Source organism: Spea bombifrons, chromosome 7, assembly GCF_027358695.1.
Source record: "Spea bombifrons isolate aSpeBom1 chromosome 7, aSpeBom1.2.pri, whole genome shotgun sequence".
Lineage (NCBI taxonomy): Eukaryota > Metazoa > Chordata > Amphibia > Anura > Pelobatidae > Spea > Spea bombifrons.
The window spans coordinates 3,054,435-3,082,062 of record NC_071093.1 but is presented as its reverse complement, the minus strand read 5'-3'; the positions used below and the strand labels follow the sequence as shown (position 1 = coordinate 3,082,062).

The following is a 27,628-nucleotide window of genomic DNA, read 5'->3' as shown; positions in this document are numbered from 1 at the left end:
GCCAGTCATATAGAGCGTCATGGCAACGGCAACGACCAATCATTTCCATTGCTGGATGCCAGACTGGGGGACTGCCTCGTCCCTTGTCAAAAGCCCCCCAAAATAAAGATAAACCATCATATTTCACCAATATACAGTCGAAAAACTGAAGATTTCACAAGAAATAAAAGCGTACAATATACAAAAAAAAATATGTGCAAGATAAAGGTGCCACGAGTCAATCCCTAGAGGACCTGCCAACCTCAGGTCACCAGAATGAACTTTCCACGCCCTACAGAATAAGTGCTGAAAAAGTATAGTTGTCTTTAAATTTTGACGGTAAAGAGTTAAGAATACGGTTCAACTTTAACTCTTGCTACGCGTGTATAATCGTGGGTACAAGAGAGGTTGCATTTGTAATCTTATCATTAAATCTTATTAAAAAAAAACTGCACGTCCATGCGCAGGCTCCGCAAATTCTTATCTTTGGGTCAACTACAGTAGCCTTCTTAGGTAGGATATAAATCAACGTATATATATATATAGGAGTAAAGGTAATAGTAAGTTCCTCAAGTTTTAAAGAACTTCTATCCACTCGACGGCAACTTCTTTTTCAGTGACCCAACTTTCATCGAACCGACCCAAAAACTAACCCGGGGGGGGGTCAATTAAATAAGATACAGAATGGTTTGTTTGTTGCGTTTGTTGACCTCGCTTTATTTTGTACACCAGGCCCTCGGAATTATTTTGTAGTATTGTGTGTATGAGTGGGATTCTAGAAGCTGTTTTGTCTGCCTCTTGTCGTGTTTTGCATAGAGAAGACCTAAAATGATTTCTTAGAAGTCGCTTCATCTTCCATCGTTGCCGTTTTGAAAGTACGGCGCGATTAATTAGCCCTCGTGTTGGTAACATTGTAATTCCCAGGGCATTGTTGGCCAGTGATGACTTTGGACCCCAACAGCCACGTCTATGGCTTTGCAGCTCTTTCTGGACTACGGCACTTTTGATCCATGAGATCATTTTGGGTGAAGGTAGTTGTAGCCACAGGTAGACCCTCATTATTTATTTATTAGCCAGAAGTTAATGATCATTTGATTTAAGGCCTAGTAGCCTCTTACCGGTAGGTGGTCCTGTCTAACTGAAAAAGGGCAACTGTTTACCCTTCCTTACCTATTAATTCTGCTGTGTTGGATAGGAAAGTTATGTGTTGGTGGGGTGGGGATGGTATGGTCCATTACAGATCTTTGGACACCATCAGTTAAGCTGTGGTATGGGAGACTTTGCCCTCACCTATGGAAGAACTTCTACCTCCCAACAGCAGTCCATCTCCTACAGAATTCACCCCATTTCTAGTACAGGTTGTATTTGGTAGATGTGCTGGTCCAGCCTGTAGACCTCCTTGTTCAAGCAGAAGCCAAGATAATAATTCTGTCTCGTGGCCTCAGCTCATAATATTGAGGTCTCCAAATTCCAGCGAAGACGTCCATCGTCTGGGTCATTTACAGAGCAGTCCGTGTTTGTGTCTTAGGTTAACGATCCACGCGTAGCCCGATGGACTTGTAGCCCGATGGACTCGTTCAGGTCTACGAACGGGATTGACTAATTTTTGTCTCTCTCCGCGTCGGAGTCCGTCTCATAAGCACATGCTGAGCTCTTTTTTCACAGTACATTTTTTGCATTGTACTTCGCAACACCAGTGGAAACGACACAGACAGTTATCCTCCATCACCACAGTCTCCTCTCTGTGCCCTCTCCCGCAGCAAAGCAGGTCACAGCCCCCCACGTCCAGAGCCGTGCTGTTACACACGCGGCCCCTCGTTCCTAGGGACCCGGTTTTTCTGTTGGCTTGGCAAAAATCCGGCGAATCGGCCGAGTAGATAAGATCTTGTTTGTCCGGAGGCTTAATGTTGTGCCCTACTGGGATGATGGTTCTTCCATCGTTGCCGGCCATGACTTTGAAGGCTCCGTTAAATCTTTCCAGCAAGCGGTCACCAACTTCTCTGAAATGAGGCATCTTTTTCCAGCATGTCCTCAGCGTGCAGGAGCCAGAAAGCCCGTGGCATTTACATTCAGTTCTCATGTAGTTCTTCACAGCCTGGAGAATGAAACAAAGTAACACTGAATCAATAAATATCTTCCACGGATCCCACGCAGATCCCCTTCACTGCTTAATTCAACAGTTTTATACCCAAAAGTGGCATTAGAAACGTAATACCGCGGAATGTCTGAATTCTTATCGGAAAGATTTTTTAATGGAATACCATTTTTCTTCATTTAGGGAAAGCTTAATGGTCATGTGACACAAAGGCAAGCGCTGATAGGTCATTGCCATAGAATAAACTTCAAGTTTCTGTTTTGGTTGATGTGATGAAACCTTACAAGGAAAGAATAAAGTGGCGAATCTGTTATATTTAATGTGAAAATGGAACAGCACCTTTAAACGAAACCTTAAGCGTCTACCTGACAGCCATCCCACAATGCACTGCGCGTGTGCTTTAGGGTCGCAATATATACATGTTTTTTTTATAAAGAGTAAAGCACTGTATACATTGTGGCCACCATATTAATAAATGATATAATATAATGAAATAATGAGCAAAAGAGCAGCAAATGGCTAGTAATGGGTTAATTTGGGGCTGATCCTTCGGGTTCCAAACAGAAGCCTTAAACACACAGGGAAACAGAATAATACTTTAACCCTTTAAAAACAAACGCGCAGAAGGATTTCTTAGTTCTATCACGACTGCTGCTATTATTGTGAAAAGCTTTGTTTGCATTTCATTTCCTGGGACAGTTTCAAGAGTTAGGACTGCCTTTGGAAACCCGGAACAGCTGGCAGGTATATCCATCCACTTCGGCTGCACGGCGAATGACAGAAGAAGATAAATGTAAACAGACGTATAGAAAAAAAAAAGGGGGGGACGAGCCCTATGTGTAAGGAGACAGTAAGACGATAGACGGAGGGGGTGAGAGGGAGAAGCGGGAGAGACGGGGAGGAGGTGAGGAGATAGGTGAGATAAGGCGAGATGTTTCTTCCACGGAATGAACCTTCGTTCCCTTCGGGCTAAACCCGCCATCCCCAGGAATGCCTGTCTCTCCGATCCGACGCTCGCCACTGATTAGTTTGTGATTCATGCACTCCCCGGCTCTTTAATTAAAATACTTGTGTGAGATCCCGGATAGGAAAGTCCCGCTCTCGGGTTATTCAGCCAAGACCCAGCGCCCCGGCCTCTCCGGAGTGATGGCGGGTTATGAGTACAGACTTCCTCCTGTACTCAATCATCACTACGCGAGGGTGAACTCAGGGGCAGAGCAGGGAAAATCCCCATCGCTGGGTATTTGTGTAACTGAGGGGGGTATTTAGAAGAATAATGGGGTTTATTTACCCCGTTTAATTTATAAAGCCGTTTCCTGTTGTTTCTATACACATTATTGGGGCTTTTAGGGCTGTAGAACCCTGCGATCCCCTCATACCCAGCAAACATTCTGAGTTCCTCAGGGGAGGAGAGAGGAGCATCAGGGGAGGAGCGAGGGGCAAGGAGCAGGAAAGAGAGGCACAAAGGTTTGGATATCAATTATTGACGTATTATTCCTTACCAGTCTCCCAGCCTCGTTGTTATGGAGATCAATCAACGTTCGAATGTCGCTCTTCCCCTTCTTCCTCTTCGCGTCCATGAACTGGCGAGATTTCTCGTATCCGTATTGAACGTCGTCTCCGCAACCGCCCCACTCCCAGGAGGAGCCCTCGGCTCCTGGTCCAATGGCAAGAGGAGGGGGCGGCCCCCAGTTGCGGGTGACCTCACATCCGCATTGCAGCATCTCCCCCATGCTGCACGCTTGCGTCACCGCGTGGATCACGCCGGCAGCTGTGATGGCGTACACAAAGGCCGTCTCGCGGATATCTGCGGGGGAGCAGAAAAAAAAAGGTTAATTCACCTTCGTCGGCTCTCTCTAGATTTCCAAACGCTCCGAGAAAATATTTTGACGGGGTCCTCATCTATAACATAAGTGATGAAAAGAATAATTATACATAATTAAAACATTTTAAAAAAATGTTTTTTGGGGGGTAAAAAAAAATTCTAGCGATAACAAGGAACCCGTCCAATTCCTCCGCTGAGAGTCTACGAGACTAACGGAGACCTGGTGAGTTTATGTGGTGGCTCCGCTCCTGAATGCAGATGACAAGCTGTTGTATATTTTGGGGAGGGAAAAAAAATAAACAAAAGTGGAAAAAAAAATCAGTTGTTTTAAGGTAAAACCAGCGAAAACCTCTTAAAAGAACCATGTTGAACCAGATAGGGACCCTCCCTCTGGCAAGCCGAGGGTTAATGCAAACAGAAAGAGCCGGTTTATTGAATCCGACTTGGATTAAGGTCTTAGGTTGGTTGATTTAACAAGATTCTCCCAAGATACCTATTTGTTTAGCGAGAGCCCTTGAACCTGTCCGTAAAGCTGCCGAGTGGGGAATTCCGGTGCCAAAACCTGCCGGCGATGAACCCCGCAACCCCCCCCGAGCGATGGATCCCCCCCCCTGCGAGCGATGGATCCCCCCCCCCGAGCCATGGATCGTCTCCTCGGCATTAAAAAGACCCTTAATGTAGGATTCTATATTATAATAATAAATATCACGCTGCCTGCTATAAAGCAAGTCTAATCCTGACCTGTTTCTTTTTCTGATTCCTGCACCAGTAGTAAGTAAGGTTACATAACCCCCCCAAAAAAAATACCAAAGGGAACAGCCAATCAGAATGAGGAATCAGGATACAAGAAAATATGTTCTAGAAATAAGAGACAATCGTAAATTTGCTACTATGCAGATATTTTAAAATTCCTGCGCAAACATTATGGAATTTTAACAGAAATACAATTTTTACACGATATTGATTTATGTAATTTTCTTTTTTGGGTTTGCTTGAGCTAATGCGGCATTAATGATGCTCCTGCTTGAGCACAGGTGTGTCCATGAGTTATTTACATTATACATTTGGACATTCTGGTGCTTTTACTAAATTTAAAACATAACCCTGGCTTCTCTGATGGAACTTAAAGTAATATTTTATTCCATGATGGAATTTTCAGAAAATGGAGATATTTCTCGTTTTCTGGAGTCATCCTTCTGACGGCCGATGGGTTGCAGGACCTCGCCAATGATGTCAACTTGTGAATGCTGGCGGAGCGGTACTTACATTCCAGTCTCATCTCAGAAACATGGCGGATCTTGCCTATGGGCCATCAAGGTCCAAAGGCAGCTCTCCACCGAGGAGTAACGGTCAGTTGCGTTTTTCATTGTTGAGAATAGCTGTCCATAGCCAGTGTGGGACGTGACTTCTGTGCAATCACCCTGAATAATGATATCAAAGTCTCAGGGTCCCCATCAAACTCAACAAGTATTTACCTATAGCCGTGTGCCTATGTGATGGCCAATGGGTTATTAGGTGGCTCCAGGAACACGGACAAGAAAGAGGAGCCCCTTGTAATGGTTCTGTGGGTAGATAGTGGATGTTATTAGATACCAGGACAGGATGGACCTCGCTGAACCGATGAGTGTTTAGAGTAGAAACTTGACAGAACGAGGTAGGGAACTCCATGGCGTAGGAGAACCCAACTGGCTCAGATACATCCTGGAGACTTGAGGGCTTCAAGGGTTAGACCTGGTTTGGTCCGGTCTGGTTGCCGTATGAATAGTTTATGGTTCCATGGGTTTACTTTGTTTCTGCTTTCAAATTGAATAAAATTAATGGGATAAACCAGTGAAATTCCCCGCTCAGCCCCCACAACTCCATTGAGAGCCAATTACAATCCAAACTCCAATATAGCCTTTTTTGTGTTCTTCCGCTTTGAATGAGCGCATGTTTTCTAGACTGGTCCGTGATGTTTGAACCTCAAATTGTAATACGGTCTCCGCGAAAGTCGGAGTCGGACCCCATGCTTGTTGAGTCACCCCCCCCCCAAAACGGGCCAAACTTAAGGAAAGGCTAGAATACGAAACAAGGAGGACTCCGGCTCATACTCTTCACAAGCCAGATCCGGCTCTCCCGGCTCACCCTTGAGAAAGCTCCGTTCAGAGCCCAAAATAAAACAAATCCAGCAATTCCAGGAACTTTACGAGGAGTCTGTGACTGTACCTGTCTTTTTTTCTTAGACAGTCTGAAATGATTGCAGTCTTGCAGAGATCCTTCCATAGATCCCTCCGGGCGAGAGGTATAAGTCACGAATCAGACATACGGAGAGGCGTCACATTCCTTCCACATTGTGAGTCACTCAGAGGCCTCACTTTTCGTGTCCATCAAATTCAGGATTCGGGGGAAGAGCCGTCAGTGCTTCAGTCTGAAGAACGGAGAGAATCAAGTCTACGGCTCCAAGCTTTTTCTCAGCTCACCTTAGAGGTGCTGTCCCACTTAGACATTCATTGCGCTCTCTCTCTCTCTCCAGTATGTTAAGCAAATAAACATTAGCAGATTTCTAATTTTATTTGCTCACCTAAAGGATTAATCATATAAAAACGATACAGAAACTATGGCAACCACCGATCCGTACCTGCTTTTGAGTCACATGACACTTATTTCCGTCAAAGGTTAAGAATAAGGCGCGATTTTACATGATTAAACAATTCTTGGAAGGGTTTAGACCTTCAACAGTACTAGGAATTGTGTATACAATGTGTTACAAAAGTGTTAATTTGATCAGACTGGGTGGAACTCTTTAACTCAACATTTAATGCAACATTCCAGCCTTAATACAGATAATGATGATAATTTGTCGGTAGTGCCGTCAAGCACAACGTTTTGGGAGAAATAAAGGTGAAATTCCTAAAGGCAAGAAGAGGTAGCAAGACTTGGTCTACAGAAATAGACTAAAATACTTATGATCATCATTTTTCATTGCTTTCCCCGACTGCTCTATGGTTTAAAAATAATGGTTATATTTAATAACAATAAAAATAATAATAATAATAATAATTATTATTATTATTATTATTATTATCCAGGATAGAAATATATTGAAATGATATATATATATATATTGATATATATATATATATAATAATTTATATTATATACTTTTTTAATAATTTAAATATATTCAATTAATCATTTTGGCCAATAAAAAGCAGAAACCGTGTTCCTTTTGTGCTCTTATAATCGGTCCACAGAAGATAACTATCCTTGTTTTTTATTAATAAGTTCCATTATTAACAAACCTAATGTGAGATATCATTAGTGACCAAAAACATATTGTATTGGACCAAAAGAAGAAACGAGACCTTAAGATCTTTTATGGCTCCACATATTGTCATCTAAGTTGGAAGAGAATCCCTAAACCATATATTTTTATGTTACGGGGAAGATACGAGTTTGTGATACATTTTAGTGGCCAACAGATTCATCGAGTGAGACGTGGGGTCACACAACGATCCAAAGCCTCAGAGGTCTGAAGAAGACAACGTAGAGGTTATAGAATACTGTGAAAAAGTATTTCCCTCCTGCCTAATTTCTTCTATTTCTTGCTTATTTGTCACATTTAAATGTTTCCGATCATCCAACTGATTTATATTTTATACAAGACAGTGTGAGGAAACACAAAACGAAGTCTTTTGACTTATTGAAGGTAAAGAGTTAATCAAAACCTATATCACTAATGTGAAAAAGTAATTACGTCCTAAACCTAATAACTGGTTGTGCTGCGCTTGGCGACCGGTTGTATGATGTTGTTGTTGTGGAATGTTGTGTTCACTTTATACCAGATGTAAAGGAACCAAAAAGTTCCACTTTTGACTCATCAGCCCAGAGAATATTATCCCAAAAGTCTTGGGGGGCCATCGAGATGTTTTTTAGGTGAATGTGAGACGAGCCTTTGTGTTGTTTTTGGTCAGCGGTGGGTTTTCGGGTGGCAGCTCTCTCATGGATGCCATTTTTGCGCGGTCTTTCTCGTTCTGGAATCGGGAACGCTGACCTTCACCGAGGCGAGTGAGGTCTCCGGTTCTTTACACGTCAGTCTGGGTTCTTTTGCGACCTCCTGGTCGTGTCGTCGATGGGCTCTTGGGGGAATTTGGGTCGGGCGGCCGCTCTCGAGAAGGTGCTCCACCGTTCCAAGTCTTCTCCATTTGTAGATAATGGCTCCTTTGGGGATCGCTGAGCTAAATCAGACACCAGTTCACTCAGATACCACCCAGAATTGTCCTAGTTTAGCCCCATGTAGAAAATGAGGTCTTCTATAAACTTCAGTCTCTTAATAGCTTAAGCGTTCACATCAGGACACGGCTCCTACGTCACCAGCCATTTCTTTTCATTAAAACACTCTTTTAAGTTTGTGACTCTGTGTATGTACGAAAATTATTTCCTTTTATACAATTTACCTATTCTTTGACATCCAAATCAAATACTACCTTTGCCAAACCCTTCAGGATAAGATGCTAAAAATACCTTAAATTATTACTTGTGTTCAGAGCAGAGGCAGCGGGATGAGAGCTTCCCCCGCACGGCAGAGCCATTATAATATTTCAAGGATATGAGCGCATTCATTTCTGTCCTGGCAAATTATTGGGATTAAGTTCTTCAAGAGATTGTATCATAGTGTTACAATGTATCGCATGACGAATGCTCCAGAACACGGAATCTCTTCCGCTGTCATCACAACACTTAGAATTTATCAACACTCTGGACTCATGAGATCGAGAACATACACTCATCGCAGGCATAAAAAGAAATACATGCTGTGGCGCAACTTATATAAATATTATTATTATTACTACTACTACTTATAATAATGTTGATAAAAATAATATTACATATAAAAAATATTTAAAATAAATAAATATTAATAATGATAATAATAACAACAATAATAATTTATATTAATAATAATGTCAACAATAATAATTTATTAAAAATAATAGTGTAATATTACTATTATTACTATTATTACTTATAATAATGTAAATCAAAATTATATATATATAAATTAATTAAATAAATAATAACAATAATAATTGATATTAATAATAATGTGAATAATTTATGAAAATCTTAAAAACATGGGGTTTTTTTGTTTTTTTCTAGGATAAATTCTCTTCTATGCTTCGACGTCCTTCATTATGAGAAAAGCTGGGTCTTGCCGTGGCTGGTGGACGGAGGATAAAACAATCATATTGCGGAATTGTGAAATCTTTAGGGTTCCCTGTGGCGATTTATCTCGGGGAAGGCAGGAACTACCAGAATAAACTAATCTGATTTTTAAAGATTAAATCTGGGGATGTTTTTGGAAGTTATATATAATCCCCCCCCCCCCAAGTTCGGTATCACTAATACAGTATTTAACGGTGATGGCCACTGAAATAACACGACCCATGCAGATTCTTACAATGCCATTGACTTTTATTGCATTTAATTCAATGCAATTTTCCAGAACACTCCACATTTAGGATTAAGTGGGATTCAGGGGATTTTTCCAGAGATTTTCCCTTCCTGCCTCCCAAGCCATTCTGCCCCTGCAGAGGGGTTAATACATTTTATTGTTACTTTATATGTAACCTCAGTCATGGGGCACAGTGGCAGTCCATAGTTCTCTAGGTGTCAATGCACAGGGCAAAGCCAGGACTGGCACAGCAGGCACATTCCCGGCAGGGTGCTGGCCGGCAGGGTGCTGGCCGACGGATCGGGTGCCGCGGCCACCGGCAGGGTATGCCCGGCTGCACACCGCGTGAGCATAAACATGTTGCATGAAGTGGCACATATCCAGACGTCGGCTGCGCTCATGTCATCAGGTGGCCGCTGGCATTAAAGTGACAGACCCGCATCTTCATCACCGGCCCTGCCCATACCTGGGCACCATACCGGCTACATGGAGCCCTCCCTCCCGGGTAGACGGTCCCGCTGATGTCCGCACCAGTCCTTTGATGCCAGTGGGCCGTCTTACTGAAATCCGCCCATTTTTGGAGAGGAAGTGGGCGCGACCCGGAGAGCTCACAGGTGTGGTAATAACGCTAGCCAAAAATAACGGCAAAAACAACGCCAAAAACATGGGGCCGCGGTGCTCTCACTGTCCGAGTGGCCTGTTTATTCGCTGTTAGAAATAATCGTTATAAATAAAGTTGATCCTCAGGATAACAAAAAAAAAAACCATATTACATGTTTCCACAAACTGACAGGAATATATATGCTTCTGACATGTGTTTCTACGCCGGTTATTTTAAAACGCATCCTACGGCCACACCTTAGGCTTAGATCGGTAGCTTTTAGGCCTAACTTGATAGGAAACGCACCACTCCTGTATCTGAAGGTCAGAGTTCCAAAATAGAACGCAAAGCAGCCAATGGGAGATAAGACGGATTCCACTTCCTGCTCCATCAGTATTTTTCCCACTACAGCGCGTCTCTTATCTTTATTTCCAGTCCGTGGCGTATTTACCAAATATATCACGAAACCATCGTTTTTTCCTTAAACTGTGAGTGCGAGGCGAAGCGGTTCTTCTCATTGCAAATCACCTTTTGGACATCTCCTTAGTGACCCTGCTGGGGCCCTAAACCGCTGATGCCCCTCTCTCCCCCCTGATGCCCCTCTTTTCTAGGAGGTCGGAATGTTTGCTGGGTATGAGGGGTATCGCAGGGTTCTACAGCCCTAAAAGCCCCGATAATGTGTATAGAAACAGCAGAAAACGGCTTTATAAATTAAACGGGTTAATAAACCCCATTATTCTTCTTCTATAATGCCAGGGCCACCATGTGATCATCATTCGGGGCCTGGCTTCTAACCGCACCTCCTGTCTTTGACACATTGGGAGTTATAGTACGGCCAGCCATTCAGCGAATAAACCCCCTGTATCGCTTTCCTGTTGTTAAGTTGCTGGTTGTTTCTGATTGGTTCACGCAGCCTTTGTAAAGGTTTGAGGGGAGGAGCAGGGAGAAATATTGGATAATTGTAACCGGATATCGGCTTTAAACATTTACATTTTTTTATTTTTTTCAAAACTTTTTAAACCATTTTTTTTTAAAAAACAAGTTTTTGGCAGTTTCTACTTAAAAGAGGGATGCAGGACCCTGACAAGATGGCGGGGAGGCCGCGACTGATGCACATTCTAGAGGCTGAGGATTCCGAGAACCTTGTAATAAATCCTCAAGGGAACAGTAAATCAAGGAGCAGACAAGAAAACATTCTTTTTCTTTATTAAACCCACAGATTGTCTAGAAGCGTCCATAATTACTTCATTACAGCAGTAAAGCCCCGGACTTATGTAAAATATAGCAAAAAATCGTATTCCCGCCTGCAGGGGAGGAAAAACAAGCCAAACGGCCGACGAGAAGGAAAAACCTTCTTATCGTTTAACAACAAAATGAAGAAAAGTCTTAACCCTGTGAGCGCTGCAGAGATACACTATATACTAGCGATATAATGTTCATATATCCCACCTGGGCATCTGACATGTTGGGGGTGGTGGCAAAAGGAGTGGGGTGGGGCGTGGCCAGTGCCAAACGTGAGTGGGACCGGAGGAGCAGCCATCAACCATCAAAGACGCGATGTAGGAGCTTCAATGAATGAATGAGATGCTGAGATGTCATTAAATCTGCCCCCTCACCCTGAGATTGGGGTGAAAACCCTGTGTTTTAGGAGACCGAAGCTCATATATTTTAACGCTTTAACGTCCCGTCTCATCTGCTGATATACATCTTCCAGCATGCGCCTGTCCTGCTCCGTCCTGATTGGCTGCTCCTTTAACAGCTTCCTACAGCTTTGGTTACCTTTGCTTTTTGACTCTTGCAATATTAACCCTTTAATCACAGACTGATAGGTTGTTAATAATTAGAACAAAACATATGCATTTTATGTGCCGTTGATTTATTTTTTTTAATAAATCTGTATTTTTCACACGTTTTTTTTTCATGCGGTTACCTTGCTGCAGGATCTTCCCGAAATACTTGTTGTGGCTGGTACAGTTCCAGCGCCGGGACCTGAACTGGTGCTGGCATTCGCGAACACCCAGCTTGGCACCTTTGGCCACCTCGCTGACGATCTCCGGCTCGGTCTGGCACAGTTCAGCCTGCTTGCCGGCCAGCCGCTTGGTTTTCCTGCATATGCTGTTTGGATCCATTACCAAGGGGCTTCCAACTGCCCTGCCACAGTCACAAAAAAAGAGAAGAAGAATGAAAGGACAGAATGACGAGGGGAACATCATTTAATACGGGGAACCCCTTAATGACAAAAGCTTTCTATACCTACATGGGAAGTCCCATGTTAAAAAGCACAACCCCCAGCACTGTATACAGTAATATAACCCCCCAGCGCTGTATACAGTAATATAACCCCCCAGCGCTGTATACAGTAATATAACCCCCAGCGCTGTATACAGTAATATAACCCCCAGCGCTGTATACAGTAATATAACCCCCCAGCGCTGTATACAGTAATATAACCCCCCAGCGCTGTATACAGTAATATAACCCCCAGCACTGTATACAGTAATATAACCCCCAGCGCTGTATACAGTAATATAACCCCCCAGCGCTGTATACAGTAATATAACCCCCCAGCACTGTATACAGTAATATAACCCCCAGCGCTGTATACAGTAATATAACCCCCAGCGCTATATACAGTAATATAACCCCCAGCGCTGTATACAGTAATATAACCCCCAGCGCTGTATACAGTAATATAACCCCCCAGCGCTGTATACAGTAATATAACCCCCCAGCGCTGTATACAGTAATATAACCCCCAGCGCTGTATACAGTAATATAACCCCCCAGCGCTGTATACAGTAATATGATCCCCCAGTGCTGTATACAGTAATATAACCCCCAGCGCTGTATACAGTAATATAACCCCCAGCGCTGTATACAGTAATATAACCCCCCAGCGCTGTATACAGTAATATGATCCCCCAGTGCTGTATACAGTAATATAACCCCCAGCGCTGTATACAGTAATACATTTATCTGAATAAATAATAATGAATGCATATAACCAGGGCTTGAATTTATGTCACAGTAGCCATTCAAACAATACCCCGATTTTCTTTTTTTTTTTTAAATTACCCCCAAATTATATTTTTCAAGACACAAAAAAATTATTTTCATAGCAAAAAAAACTTTTTTTAAAATAACAATACCCCAAAGTAGTTAGTAATAAACAAAAACTATATTAAAAGAAAAAAATATACTAATTTCTTAAGAATATAGAACAAAATCAGCATGGACCCGTATCCCCCCCCCCCCCCCCCGGAAATTGTTTAAATAAACTCCATGGAAATATTTGGGATTTTTTAAAAATACTTTAACATGATTGCTACACAATTGTCCTGCAGGCCTCAGAGACCACCTGTAAGAACGTAATCCCACCTTGGGGGATGTTTGCAGTGAACGTACCAGACGCGCAGGATCCGTTAATGCAGGTAACTTAAGTGCCACCATTAGTGGAATTATTTTAACCCTTTAAGAACGACGCTGGGGGGGGGAGGTCATGTACTGGAAAGTAAGTATCTTTACCTCTCGATTTGTACGATACTTGGAACCATTTTGGTTGCCAACATTATCGATACACTCGGGCGTTTCTGAGAAGGAGCCGCGCGGGGCCACCCGGGTCGTTGGCGGTGAAGGTGGAAGGTGCTGCCAATCAATGATTTCACATGGTGACCCAAAATTAGGCATCTACCCGGTCCCAAAAAAATGAGTCAACTACATTCACCTGACAGCTAAAACTAGAGGCTTAGATGGAATGTAAGGAAGTTTCACATTACTGAGAGGGTGGTGGATAAGTGGAACAGCAACCCAGCAGAAGCGGTAGAGGGTAATACAGCGAGGGTATTAAACACGCATGGGATAGACATACGGCTCCTGAATCTAAGACGAGACCAACGACTGATTAAGGTTTGAGTCTTTACAGCAGGAGAAACGGCAGACTAGACGGGGGCCGAATGGGGGCCGATCTGCCGGCGGGTTCTGTGTTTCTATGATAAATACAGCTTTTGGCAAGAAAAAACATCTTTCTTTTCCTTCCGCTGCTGCGGTGGTGAACGGGTTAACGACACTGTGCAAAAACCTGTAACAACAGGGAAAATAAAATGTGGGAGCGATTTTGGTGCCAGAGATAAAGAGCTCCCAGTATATTAAAAACAATTTATTTTCCGGAGTCGGTTCCCCTTTCTCTGAACTCATCCTTTGTTCTGTATACGGAGTAATAAGTAGCCGCGCGCTTAACCCCTGCGGTGCCGGAGAGAGAACACAGAGAGAAGCCTTGGCTCCTTCATCCAAATTTCATTTTGCCAACGACCCCCCCCCCCCCAAAAAAAAAAAACACGCAACAAATTTAACAAAGTTCCTTATTCTCAAACTTAATCTTTTATAGAACTTTAGATACAAACTGATTATTGTTGGAAATCAACTCATTCCAGAGAATACCTGAACTTTAGAATGTATATTTTTGTATCGGAATCTCCCGCACGGAGACGTTTTGCTGTAAAGCAAGATTTTAACAGATTTTATTACTTTTTAATCCCACTTCCTTTTCTCCGTCCAAAGAAGTCGTTCTTCCTCAGTAGGAACAAGTTTCTTTCTTTTTTTTTTCTCTATTCTGTGATTATTCAAAGAATTAAATGTACAAATTGTCTATTTAAAACAAATATATATAATAATATTTTTTTTAGTTAGTGGGAACTTTCTAAATGAGCGGACCCTGAGAGTCTAGAAATTAACCCTTTAATAACCCATTGGGAAAATTCTATGTAGTGACTCACCAAATGGCTCGCGGTCCTCATGGAAACCATTGACACTTAATTCAGTCACCTGTATTCAAGCAGGGATATCAACCATAACATACTGGGAGCAAAAGCACCAATTGGGAGTCTTATATATGATCCCAGCTGGGGGGGGTAGGAAGGAGTCAGTTCCAGACTGTGTGACCCCGAGAATCTGCCCCTTCACCCTGAGACTGGGGCAAAGAGCTGAGCGTTCCCAGGTGTGGTCATCATCCATCCTCTACCTCATGCAAGCCGGCTACCAGACACAAAACGCTAAACCTTCCGCATTTAATAAAAACTGTTTTCAATACAATTTCCGGCACCGTTTATTTGCTCGCAGTAAAAAGAAGATGAGAGTGAGGTTTCACCTATACATTTGGTCATGTGACCCCCTAGTAAATGTATAGGTCGAATCATACCCTTACCTAACATTTTATTCTTCTCTCGGGCAGAGAGTGCCCGCAGCGAACCACTTCTCACCCTGTAATGCGTCACTAGATTGTAAGCTTGCAAGCCGAGCCCTCTGACTTTACACAATGTAACAGTTATGTACAGTAGCCAGGAACGTGGCCAGGAACGTGGCCAGCACAACGCAGAGAGGACGTTTTATCATCATGGCAGCGTTTCGAATGGAAAGCAAACCCAGGTGATGTCAGGTGACCCAGGCAGGGATTCTGGGGCTGATTATTCACTCCTCTGGATTACAAATCTCACTACGCACAGCCGGTATACGGTGTATACAGTGCATGCCATGTATGCATGCAGTCACTCACGCTGTGGCCGGGCGCGCTGCCCGCTGCATAATAACCAATGCGTCTGTTTGCACAGTCTATTAACCCTTTTGCTGCCGGATCCATGGTGTTTTTTATGCTTTGCATGCAAGAAAAATATCAACCCTTCCATGGACAAAGTCCAGGTCCACCCAGTAAGCCATTAACCCTTTCGATTTAGATCTATTGACTCTTTCACTACAGAACTCACAGACCCACTCATCAAGTCATTAACCCCTTCACCGCAGAGCTCCTTGATTCGCTTAGCCAAGCTTTAACCCTTTTCGTCACACAACTCCCACATCTGCCCGGGAAACGATTAACCCTTTCGGTTCTCCGGAGGCACTCAGTGTTAACATCGGGGAGACCTTTAACGCCGTGCCCTTTAATGTATATGGAGCAGCTGTGGGAACGAGTCTTTCATGTCCTTACATGAGTCTCCATTCCCTGGCAGTAAAACAATGAGGATAACCTATCTACTGTTTAATAAGATTAATGGCATGTTACCTCTCAGCGGAGGCAAGCAAAGCTGGCATGAAGAGCAGCCGTTAGCCGACGTGCGGGATAATAATTACCCTGAGACTTGTGTTTGGTTCTGCAGCTTGCAAGGAAAGCACCTTCCTCTATAGCCAGGGGCCGGCAATTTACATCTATTGTCCAAATCCCATCACTCTCATCCTTTGCCTTTACTTCCAACCGATAACAAAAAATAACCCCTATTTTTCTACCCCATGATAAACCCATTATGTTATATCTCCTTCCTATGAAAACTATGACTTGTCAAGAGGCTAGGGGCAAAAATATTCTGAATGAAGTCACCTGTATTCAAGCAGGGATTTCGGATGTGGGGATCCTTGTAATCATCTTAACTTAAATCATCCGCGGAAAAAAATTGCCACAAAGGTAACATTAAAAGAAGAAGAGTCAGAACGTGCATTGTGACGTCACCGAGCGGATATTTTGTTACTATTTCGAATAATACGTTTCAGAAGAGGAAAAGGGGGGCTCGGGGGGGGGATTTGGGTACCAAAGAGGGACTGGCCAAACTAAACAGAGGCACTTGGCAGATATGTATGACGCATACATGGATCTATGCATTTGTATCTGTGCCTGGATGGGTATATCTGTGTGCATGCGCGAGAATGGCTGATTGTATGCGAGCGTGTGCAGCTGCTGTACGTGTGTAACATGTACATGTATGTTCCGAGGGGGGGGGGACCCAGGACAGCTGCCAACTTCTTCTTTCTTACCAGTAGCTCGGGGTCTGTCTAAGCTTGTTCTCTGCCACGATTTTAGGAACCATCCAAAATCTATAATTATCATGACAAGCCTGTCTCAACGCCTCCCTCGCTGAGCCTTTCCACCCTTCTAATAAGGAATTAACCCCTTGCGCATTACAGGTGGCGCTGGGGGGGGGTTATTCCAAAGTGGATTTATTTTTTGGCTTCGGACCCACTAACCATTTCAGCTCCTGCTGCAGCGCAGTCTGGATCTGTCTCCTGATAAAAACCCTTTAAAACAGTTTTTTCATATATATTCTGGCATTGGAAATATATCTAACATTCCTCCTCTATTCATGAATAAATAATTACAAAATAAAACACATAATTCCCGCTTTCTGATGGCCGCGACTTGACTTTGGCTTCTTTTGAAGAAGCCCTTAAAGCTTTCAGAAAGCCGCCCGCACTTTAGAAGTTTCACGCTGCTTTCTCAGGGACGCTGGCACTGCATGCTGGAAGATCTGGTCGCCGACCGACGCTGTATTCCCTATACTATTTGTGAGTGGAACTGAAGCATAATGGGAGAGTCTCCACTGATTGGCTGAAAACATGCGCTGACATCATCAGCTGTCAGTCTTACGACTACAAGAAACAAGGTGTATCTTATCTTACTCTGAAAATTCTAACAACAATTGTAAAAGAAAGGTTTGGTGGCTCTCGAAGCTTTTCAGCTGGGATCCCACTAAACGTTTAAATCCCCTCACTGTATTGGCCCCTACCACTTCTGCTAGGAGTCTCTTCCACTTATCTACCACCCTCTCATTGAAGTAAAATTTCATCTTATTATAAAACTTCCTTACAGACCCTTTCGTGAACTTCTCTAAGCTTTGTGATGAATATTGCGGTCTGGTGGACACCTTTCCTCTTCCTCGATGGGTTAAAAGTCTGGATTTAGAGGGTTAAAAGTCTAGATTCCGCATTGGACAACCGACCCGTTCTTTATGTCTTAACCATTAAAATGACAGCCGACTGGAGAAGGATCAGCCGCCCTCTGTCTCAGCACAGAGCTGTTTATTTAAATAATAAGTGAATTACATCGGAAGCATCGATACGACATAAATTAACGCAACACATTGATGGCCGGTTTGTTTTTGTCTGCTTGGAGGAATTTGTGAATTATTAGAGCTTTCCTCGTCCCAAATCCCCCCCCCTCCTTCAAACTAAGTGCCTTATTCTCGCCCCTTCGTATTTTGAATGATTTGCTAGGACTTTGCCAAAGGTGACTGATACACCTCTGAGGACGGACACAAGGGAGCGAAGGGGTCGGTGACAAATTAGCTGGAGGTTTTTATCACTCCCATCACTCCCGTGTTCCAATGGCCCTTTCTCACTCCCATCACTCCTGTGTTCCAATGGCCCTTTATAACTCCCATCACTCCTGGGTTCCAGTGGCCCTTTATCACTCCCATCACTCCTGTGTTCCAATGGCCCTTTCTCACTCCCATCACTCCTGTGTTCCAATGGCCCTTTATAACTCCCATCACTCCTGGGTTCCAGTGGCCCTTTATCACTCCCATCACTCCTGTGTTCCAATGGCCCTTTATCACTCCCATCACTCCTGTGTTCCAATGGCCCTTTATCACTCCCATCACTCCTGGGTTCCAATGGCACGTTGTGTTCGCTGATCCAAGTTTAAGTGTAAAAGGCTAATTGATCGTCAGAAACCCTTTTGTAATTATGTTACAGCTAGAAATTTGAGTGACCCCAAACTTTTGAACAGTGGTAATAACATTAAATAAATCATTTGGGGAGGAAAGTCATGTAAAAAGGTTTAGCGGTTTTATTGGGAAGGGGGAGCGCGTGGCGGAGCCGGGATCTGTAGAAGGAGATAATGCATCGCTGGAGTATCTTGGAAGAGCGGCTCCAATTCTCAATAGATTTAAAGTTTGCAAGTTTCGACAAATGCCCGTTACCGGCGCGGCGCGGCCTTTTATGACCCTCGATAAGAAACCTCTCTGTCTTTTAGGAAAACTTTCCATCTCTCCCTCTTTCCAGCGGGGATTTAAGGCAGTTTCTCCCGCTTTTAGCACATTAGCGTTCCGCTTCGCGTCGGGGAGGCAGAGAATTAACCGAAAAACACAGAATTTGATAGCAGATAAGAAGAAATCGCCCCACCTTGTTTTTTTTCCTTATTCCACCTTGGGCTCTGCTGTTGACCCGATTTGATCTCTTTGCTCTTTTGTGATGAAACTCTATCCATATTCTATGCATTTTTTTAAATGTATTTATTTCGGCACCTCTACAGGGCAGCTATTCAATGTATATACTACAAAGTAATAGTATATTCACTATGAGACCTTAAGTGTTGTTAATGGGTAGGGGTTACTACATCGAGGGTCCTCATTGGATTAGCACGTCGGTAACCCGAGCGCGCCCGACGGGGTATAAACTATAACACAGGCGCTTCCATTATGCTGAGCGTTACCTCTCGTTCCAGGGTTCCTATCTTGTCATCTTTTCCCATCCTTCTTCCAAGCTGCGCATATTTATGGCTGCCAGTTATTCCTAACAAGTTCTTTCCTGCTGGGGTCCCACCATGTCAGTAACACTGATGACCTTTAGATATAATGTAAGGATGTTTTACTTTATTAAGACGGTGGTGGATAAATTGAACAGCCTCCCAGCAGAAGTGGTAGAGGGTAATACAGCGAGGGTATTAAACATGCATTGGATAGACATACGGCTCCTGAATCTAAGACGAGACCAACGACTGATTAAGGTTTGAGTCTTTACAGCGGGAGAAACGGGCATTTCCACATTATTTTGCATTTCCACGCCTCTTTCGATTTTCTTAATGAATATTTAATTTTAATCACTTTACTTTTCAATTACATAATAATTTGCAAAAAATTGACAATTTGCCACTAATCATGTACATATAAAAAAATATATATTCAGTGTCTGCCCCAGTCAGTGAATAATAATAATAATTATTATTAATTAATTATTATTAATTATTATTATTACATTTTGTATTAAAAAATAGCATACTTAGTTGAACACCACTTGACATTTTTACAACTAAATCCTAGATTAAAAAGCCTCATTCCTATCCTTCCCAGTACTGAGCGTTCAAGCCCTTCCTAGAAATAATTCTTTAATCCGGTCAACTTTCCTCTCATTCATCATTTTCCAGGGAATGCTTAATTGTCATGTGACACAAACCCAGGCGCTGATAGGATGTTCCATAAAAACTGTAATTAACTGTAATTAAATTAGCGTTTACTACTATTTTCAATAAAAATCCAACAAATTGGGAAGACGTGAATAAGTGATTTTTTTTCTTCCTTCTCTCTCCTCTTTTTGAATGATTATTTGCATCTTCCCAGTTTAAGAATAATAATCTAATTATGTTTATATAGCGCTGTCATATTCCGTAGCGCTGTACATTCTAGCTATATTGCAATTCTTATTATTATTGATATTATTTAGAATTGAACCAAATGTGAAGATTTCGTGGCTCGTCATAAATGACCTTTCATTTTTCCTAATTGTTGGTTGGATAAAAACATTTAATTGGAATTTTAGAGTTAAGAGGATTCTAAAAAAAAATTCTAAATGGATGCAGTCACCATAGAAACCGATGCAATGTCCCCTGCTGATTGGTTCACCCTTTATATTCCATTTTAAGTTTTTCCCCCCAAAAGGAATGTATTTTTTTTTCTCCATAGAGTCTCTTTTCAAAGGTGAATCCCTTTCCATAAATAAAAGCGGGTGTCTCTTTTTTATGTGTCTGATTTGCCCTCTAGTAGACCCACCGTGCTTCAGAACGTGACCTCTTATTCCAGCAAATTCCTGCCGTGACCTTGATGAACCGTAAGATTTGGGTGAGTGACAGTTAAAGCCCTTATTGAGAGCTAATATTCCTTCTGGTCACCGCACTCCTGCCCCTGCCTGCGCCCTGCGGGGTAACATGTGTCTCCCGCAATCCATTAGACCGCTTTTTGTTTTTGGGTGGGGGGACTTATTTCGTAAGCCATCAGGTATGAGTATAACTGAGGATACTTTGGTGTAATGCCGACGACGGGTACCCAGAACAAACCTCGGGTGGATCGCCCTCTATGACCATACTTCTAGACGGCCGCTTGCCATTTTTTCCCAGTAACGCAGGGCTTTAACTCGGGGTAAAGGGGCAGATTCTCTGGTTCTATCACCTGTAAGCATTCTCCGTGCCCTCTGCTGATTCACCGACGGGGGGCATTTCTAGAAACGCTGCACCATTTACTGGAATTTCACAGCTCAAGTCCCTACTTGAACACAGGTGACTCAGGGGATAGTTTTAATCCTGAAGATCCTAAGGTTTCTTAGTCAGAGGCGAGACATAGCACGGGAATCTCAGATGAAACGTAACTCTCCTAAGGTCTGACTGTCAAACACGTCGGAATAAGTTACAGGGGGATAGAAACATAGACTCTGCCGGAAGATCGGCCCCCATCCGGCCCCCATCCGGCCCCCATCTAGTCGCCCGTTTCTCCTGCTGGAAAGACTCAGACCTTAATCAGTCATTGGTCTCGTCTTAGATTCAGGAGCCATATACCTATCCCGTGCGTGTTTAAATTCCCTCACTGTATTAGCTTGTACCATTTATATTGGGATGCTACTCCACCTATCTACCACCCTTTCATCAAAGTAATACTTTCTTACAATTGGACAGAGGGTTAAACTTATAACATTATAACAAATATCAATTTCAGAAGCAAACCCATAACAAAAAAAATGAATTAAAAAAATATATATATTTACATACAAATCGCATTTTTGTGCATGTATAGATGCATATCCACTCTTTATGTGTCCTAAAATTTATTTTTTTAATAAAAATAATAATAATTACAATAATGATAATTCTGCATATTATCATTGAGGTTTTATATAGAAGACGTTTTAATCTCTGTGGATGGGGTGGCAGAAGAAGAAGCCCTCTAGTGGTGAAAATGTGCAGTTGCGCTTAACACAGTCAGACCTTTTATTTCATTATTTTTCTCCTTTTCTTATGTCTCCCATTTGACGGAATCTTTAGATTAAGAAGGGAATTGAACGTTCATGCCAAGGAAGTGATTAGTTATGCAGGTTTTACTGAACTCTGAGGTTAAATAGTCCCTTACCTTTAAACCAAGTATCTCTAAAACCATTACACTGATTAGGAGTGTAAATTGTGCCTCCCCTTTTAGGAATAATCATAACTCCTTTGGATTATTTATTGAAGAAACCTTTCCCATAATTCCTGAGATTTTATTTCACCCCACATCAGTATGGAAGCCATGGTTTTTTTTTTGGCAGAGTGATTTTAACCCTTTAACCCTTCAGAGGAGTCAAATAAGTACTAGTTTTGGGCCTTAAGATAATGATAACGTGAAGAATTATGATTATACGTTCCCTGCTCTTCAAAAGCCCTTTCCAGTGTTGCGCTCCCTCCAGGCAAAGACTGGAAAGGGTCATTAGTCTTGATAACCACAAGCCCAAGGGTCAGTAAAACCCATTCCACTGGCCACCTGCCTTTCCCATTTGTTTTTATTTATTTGAAGGGATTGGAATGATGGTCCATGACCTTCGGTCCTTTAACATTAATTTAAACCTCCCTTCCGTTACTACAGTGGTCCTAAGACGATAGGGTTATTTATAATGAAGCTTTGGATCCTGTACTCTAGTTTTTCTCCATTGGCCAGCTAAACATGAATCAGTCCACGGGAGCTCCGCTATTTGGACTACTGTGAACAACTCAGCTGATGGCCATCCAAAGCCTATTGACTTTCCAAATAGCGCCCCCACCAAACACGAAGGCTGTGAGGTGTACTGCACCCATCATCACAATTAAATGACATTTATCACAGCAGTGGGAATACATTTCCCATTTGTTCACAAGGAAAAGTCTTAATTAGTGATTATTTCCCCTTTTCACATTCCCTGAAGATGTATTAATGTCAGACACAATGGAAATGTTGTGTGAGTCACGCTCTTTCCAGCTCAGAAGGAAACTAATTTCCCAACTCGGTTCTGAGTCAGCTTTCTCTCGGGAGGACCCCGACAAGTATTTCATAAACTTCAGTAAATAAATATACCTATATATTTTTTTTCTAGATTACAATAGTAAAAATACAAGGATCTGAGCATTAAATAATCATGAACTATTGAGGAATTGAAGATGAGGCTGCTTTAGATAACTTTTGTAAGCGCAAAGACACATTTTCACCACTAGAGGGTGCTGTGGCATAGAAGTAGGAATCATAACTTCTGGTTCTAATTTTCGGGATTTTGCACCCCCCAGTTAAGTTATTGCTCCCCTTTGGTTAAGTTCCTGTGCACGTTGATTCCGACAGCCTTTAAAAGGGTTGAGTAATCAGAAATATGTGAATTAATATTAACTGAAAATACAAATGAATGACAGCATACTACATTTTCAAGTATCTGAATTCTGAAATACAAAGGCTCCTTTTCATTAAATACAGATGCGGCTCCTCCATTCCAAAAAAATGGTGTGCAGGGCAGAGGGTGAGAGTGGTTTGGGCATATGGTGAAAGTGGGCAGAGGATAGAGTCGGAGTGGGCATAGCATGAGCGTATGAAGGGCATATGGTGGGAGACGGCAGGGCATTGGTTGGGAATGGACAGGGCATATGGTGAGAGACTGCAGGACATAAGTTGGGAGAGGGCTGGAAATAGTGTGAGAGCGGGTAGGGCACAGGTTGGAAATAAATGGTACATAGTAAAAAATGGGTAAAAAAACTCAAAAAAGAGTCTAGAGCTGTATAAAATACCCTCACATGATACAACAACATACATACCTTAATCATACTTAATACATTCAGGGTCATGGCAGGCATCAGACGTGTCTCTATGTGATATATTCAGGGTGGGGTATCCTATGGGGCTTTACACCCCTAGGAATTTGGGGGTTTCTATGACCCCGGATAATTGATAGTGTATTTTCTTCCATGCTTGTTAAATCATACATAGATCTACGCCAGGAGCAAGGAATAAAAAATGTGCTTACAAGATGTTTTTAACCGTGTAATTAAAAGGTTTTTTTTTTTCGAGGTATTGCGCACGAGTGATCCCGGGGCTATGATTTGTGTAATCTGCTTTAATTTCACATTCTTTAATGGAATTCTCAGTACCTGAGACGGGACAGGTAAATAAAGGAACAGTCATGTAAACTTTTTATTTCCTTTATTCTTAAATCCTAACCCCCCCTAGCACGTCACTCTGTTTTCACAAAAACCTACAAATTTAACTTAAAACTATGAGATCTTTTCGGTTGGATACATGTTATCTAACAACCGATTGTATGCTCAGCGTCAATATCAAAACGAATGCGTTGTAATAAAATTCACCACCTGGGCATTTGTATCTCCGAAGAGTTAATTAATACATACAAAGTAGCAAAAATTCCACATCTTAGATACATTTAAAAATGCTGAATTTTAAGCCACAAAACGCATGGTGTAATAGCAAAATGCACAAAGGGGTCCCAAAAACATCCCACCCGAGTGTCTCCGTTTACCTTGGGCAGTCCCTCTTTAGCCCCAAACCCTTGAACCCATCTCTCATCCCCTGAGACCCCCCTTCTCGAGTTTTTTGGGGTATGAGGGTATCGCAGGGCTCCACAGCCCTAAAAGCCCAACAAAAAAGCACCTTAAACTTAATACGTTTTGCTTACCCCATTGGCTCTCAAAGAGTTAAACATGGACCTTGGAAGGGCATGAGTGAATATAAATGTATAAAAAAGTTTAAAAAAGTATCTTTTTGTAGAAAAAAGTTCTGATCATTTGTTTATAGCCACAAATAGGAGAGCATCAAATGTAAGCTCTTGGGGTCAGTTTGGGGGTAAGTGCATATATTGCATTTCAGAGAGGTTATAGAGTAAAGTGTCACATACACCTGCGATAGGCAGGTTCCTGCATTCCTACTGCTGGGGACTCCAACTCCCATCACGCTCATCCATAATCTATGCGCTCCGGAATGCCCACCAGTAGCTCTGGCAGAACCAGTCTCCAGGATTTTGATTTGCAGCCTCCTTGGATTCCTCTCTTTTTCCTTCCCAAATGAAGACTTGCTGATTGAGGAAGAGACCTGTCAGGGGTCATCCACAGACACTGCTGGGGCTGCCTTCTCCCAAATCATTAACCCACTCCCTGCCAAAGCCCCCCAGGGCACTACTGCACAATGTAACCCAAACTGGGGCAGTTTGTAACAAAGATGTGTAACCCCTTCCTCCATCCAGTCTGCGGGGCTTGGCTGCCTCAACTATCCTATTGTTTATGTTTTCTCTTTAATTAATGTTACTTTTCTGAGAGCAACAAAAATGTTACAAATTAACAAAATCATTTATAAAATTATATATATATATATACTGTATCTTCCTAGTACCAAGGTAACAGTAGAGTATAGAGGAGTATTATTTATTAATACAGAGCTATGCGCATATATATATATATATATATATATATATGTGCGTATACGTATGGTGTAATATAGAGTACCGTATGCATGCATGTGCTTGTATGCATGGATTAGTATTTATGCATACATACATTTATCAATAAATCCCAATTTTCAATAATTCACATAATTTTATTGCAGAAATAAATAAGTGAAAATAATACTTAATAATACCTAATCATTCCTGCATGCATGCAAGTGAACATAGACATAGGGACATATGCATGTGTGTATGTATATATGTGTGTGTGTGTATATGTATGTGTATGTATGTGTTTGTATATGTATGTATGTATATGTATATGTGTGTATGTGTGTGTGTGTATATGTATGTGTATGTATGTGTTTGTATATGTATGTATGTATGTGTGTATGTATGTATATGTGTGTATGTGTGTATGTATGTATATGTATATGTGTGTATGTGTGTGTGTGTGTGTGTGTATGTATGTATGTATGTGTATGTATGTGTGTGTGTGTTTGTGTATGTATGTAAACTTTTAACCCTTTACTGTCAGTCCAGAGCATGCATAAGATGTGCAAACATTGCTCTGCACAATGTTGGTTTATTTCCATCAACTGCAATCAGCTTGTTGTCTTTCTTTGCCCATCATATATAATCCCAGGGCTGTCAAAAACCCCACCGAGCCCTGCTCCCTGAGTCTGTCATCAGACAAATGTCTGGTTGCATTTCAAGACTGCTTAAGAAAACATCTCCGAGTCTCTGGTGCCTTGTGCTGGGGTCTGACACCCAGCTACTGACTAAACACTCGGGACAGGGCTGATACCTGCCTGCTGCCCCTGACAAGCAGCCCCCAAAAATCCTGGGCATGTGCATTTGGCAAGTGGGAGCTTGTGGGACAAGTCAGCCAGGGGTTAGCATGGAAGATTAAAGGCATTAGGCAGCCTCTGGCAACCCAGCTGCTGGAAGCCAATGATGCTTAACCAGGCTGGGGAGATAAAGAGTCCGAACTCTTAAATCAAAGCATGGCTGAGAGTGATGGGAGGCGTAGTCCACAACAGCTGAAGATTGAGTTTGCGAATGATGCAGAGAATGATACCCTTTTAGTTTCAAAGACATTTAAAGAGACAGCTGCGCTCGCACGGTGATTTACACTATTACTGTATCACTATTACTGTATCACTATTACTGTATCACTATTACTGTATCACTATTACTGTATCACTATTACTGTATCACTATTACTGTATCACTATTACTAGTGAAAGGAAAGGCTTAATAAAGTCAGATTCCTTCTGCTCCCCCCGATTTACCCCCAAAACCCTTCAGAAGTACCCCTTGGTCAGGGTCAGGGGCTGAGGCTACTCACCACCACAGTCCTATGATGTTTGCAGGGCACAGGAGGATGAAGAATAGCCCCAGCTGCGTCCTGGCCAGGGGCATCATGCTTGCTCTGGGGAGGTGAGGCAGATGAGTCTCTGGAGGCAGCCAAGAACACACAAGAGAGTGCAGTCAACAGGTAGGAGACTCCCGGGAGTGCCAGGAGACCTCACTCAGTGGGGAGGCAGGAGCTTCCCCTGGGCATGTGCTGGGGGGCAGGTGGGGAGGACAGCTGGGGGCATCAGAGCGCAGGCAGCGGGCATGGACTGTCGTGCAGGCTGAGCATAGACAGGGGGAACCCGGCTGGGAGGGACACTCAAGGGTCGGGGGAGGAGTGAAGGAGAGGAGTGGAAGAACAGATAGAGGGAGGTGAAGGAGGCAGAGAGGAGAGGCAAAGTGCTGAAGGGAAGAGAGAGGTGACAGCGAGAGGACTAATTAGCCCATGAGGGCAGATGATGGGGAAGAGTGGCCAAGTACCTTCTTTTGCACCAGAATGCCCCTCTCTACAGACTTATTCCGCCCCAGCAGCCACAAGGTGCAGGAATTACACTGAAGAGATGACCTTGCACCTGATAAATATATATTGGGCTGTGAGTCATGGTGCACAATGCACATCAGCATTATATGGGGGTATGAGGGAGGAAGCAGGGGGCAGGTGTGTGGTGTTGGGGGTATTAGTCACTCATCCTCCCTATGTCTGAGTCACAGGTAAAGGGACCCCCCCACACACGTGTGTTTTTGGTTTTCTACCTTTAATTTTATGCTTTATTCTTTCTAGAATTTCGAAATTCCACAAACTTACAGCTGCGTCTCAAAGTCTCAAATTGATTGAATTTGCTTGTTTTGCCACCTTTTGCCATAAAAAACTATATCCATGCTATAAAATAATCAAAATATCTCCAAAACCATTAAAAAATCACAAGCTCTAAGTAGGTTAAGGATTGTTACTGAAACAAATACAGTATATATATATGTGTATGTGTGTGTGTGTGTGTGTGTGTGTGTGTGTGTATATATATATATATACTGTATATAATGAATGCAGTGGTGGGTGTAAGTGTGTATATAGAAACCAATGTATAGATCAAG

General features: G+C 42.6%; 1 protein-coding gene across 1 annotated transcript; it reads right to left on the bottom strand.

Moving 5' to 3' along the window:
• Window positions 1-1,110: 1,110 nt before the first annotated feature.
• WNT6 (Wnt family member 6) lies at window positions 1,111-26,827 on the bottom strand. Its single transcript, XM_053471391.1, has 4 exons — window positions 26,529-26,827; window positions 11,865-12,085; window positions 3,577-3,881; window positions 1,111-2,074 (listed from the first exon to the last, which is right to left on the bottom strand). Exons 1-4 carry the CDS (start codon window positions 26,603-26,605, stop codon window positions 1,613-1,615), a joined length of 1,065 nt encoding a protein of 354 aa, XP_053327366.1. The 5' UTR covers window positions 26,606-26,827; the 3' UTR covers window positions 1,111-1,612.
• Window positions 26,828-27,628: the final 801 nt, after the last annotated feature.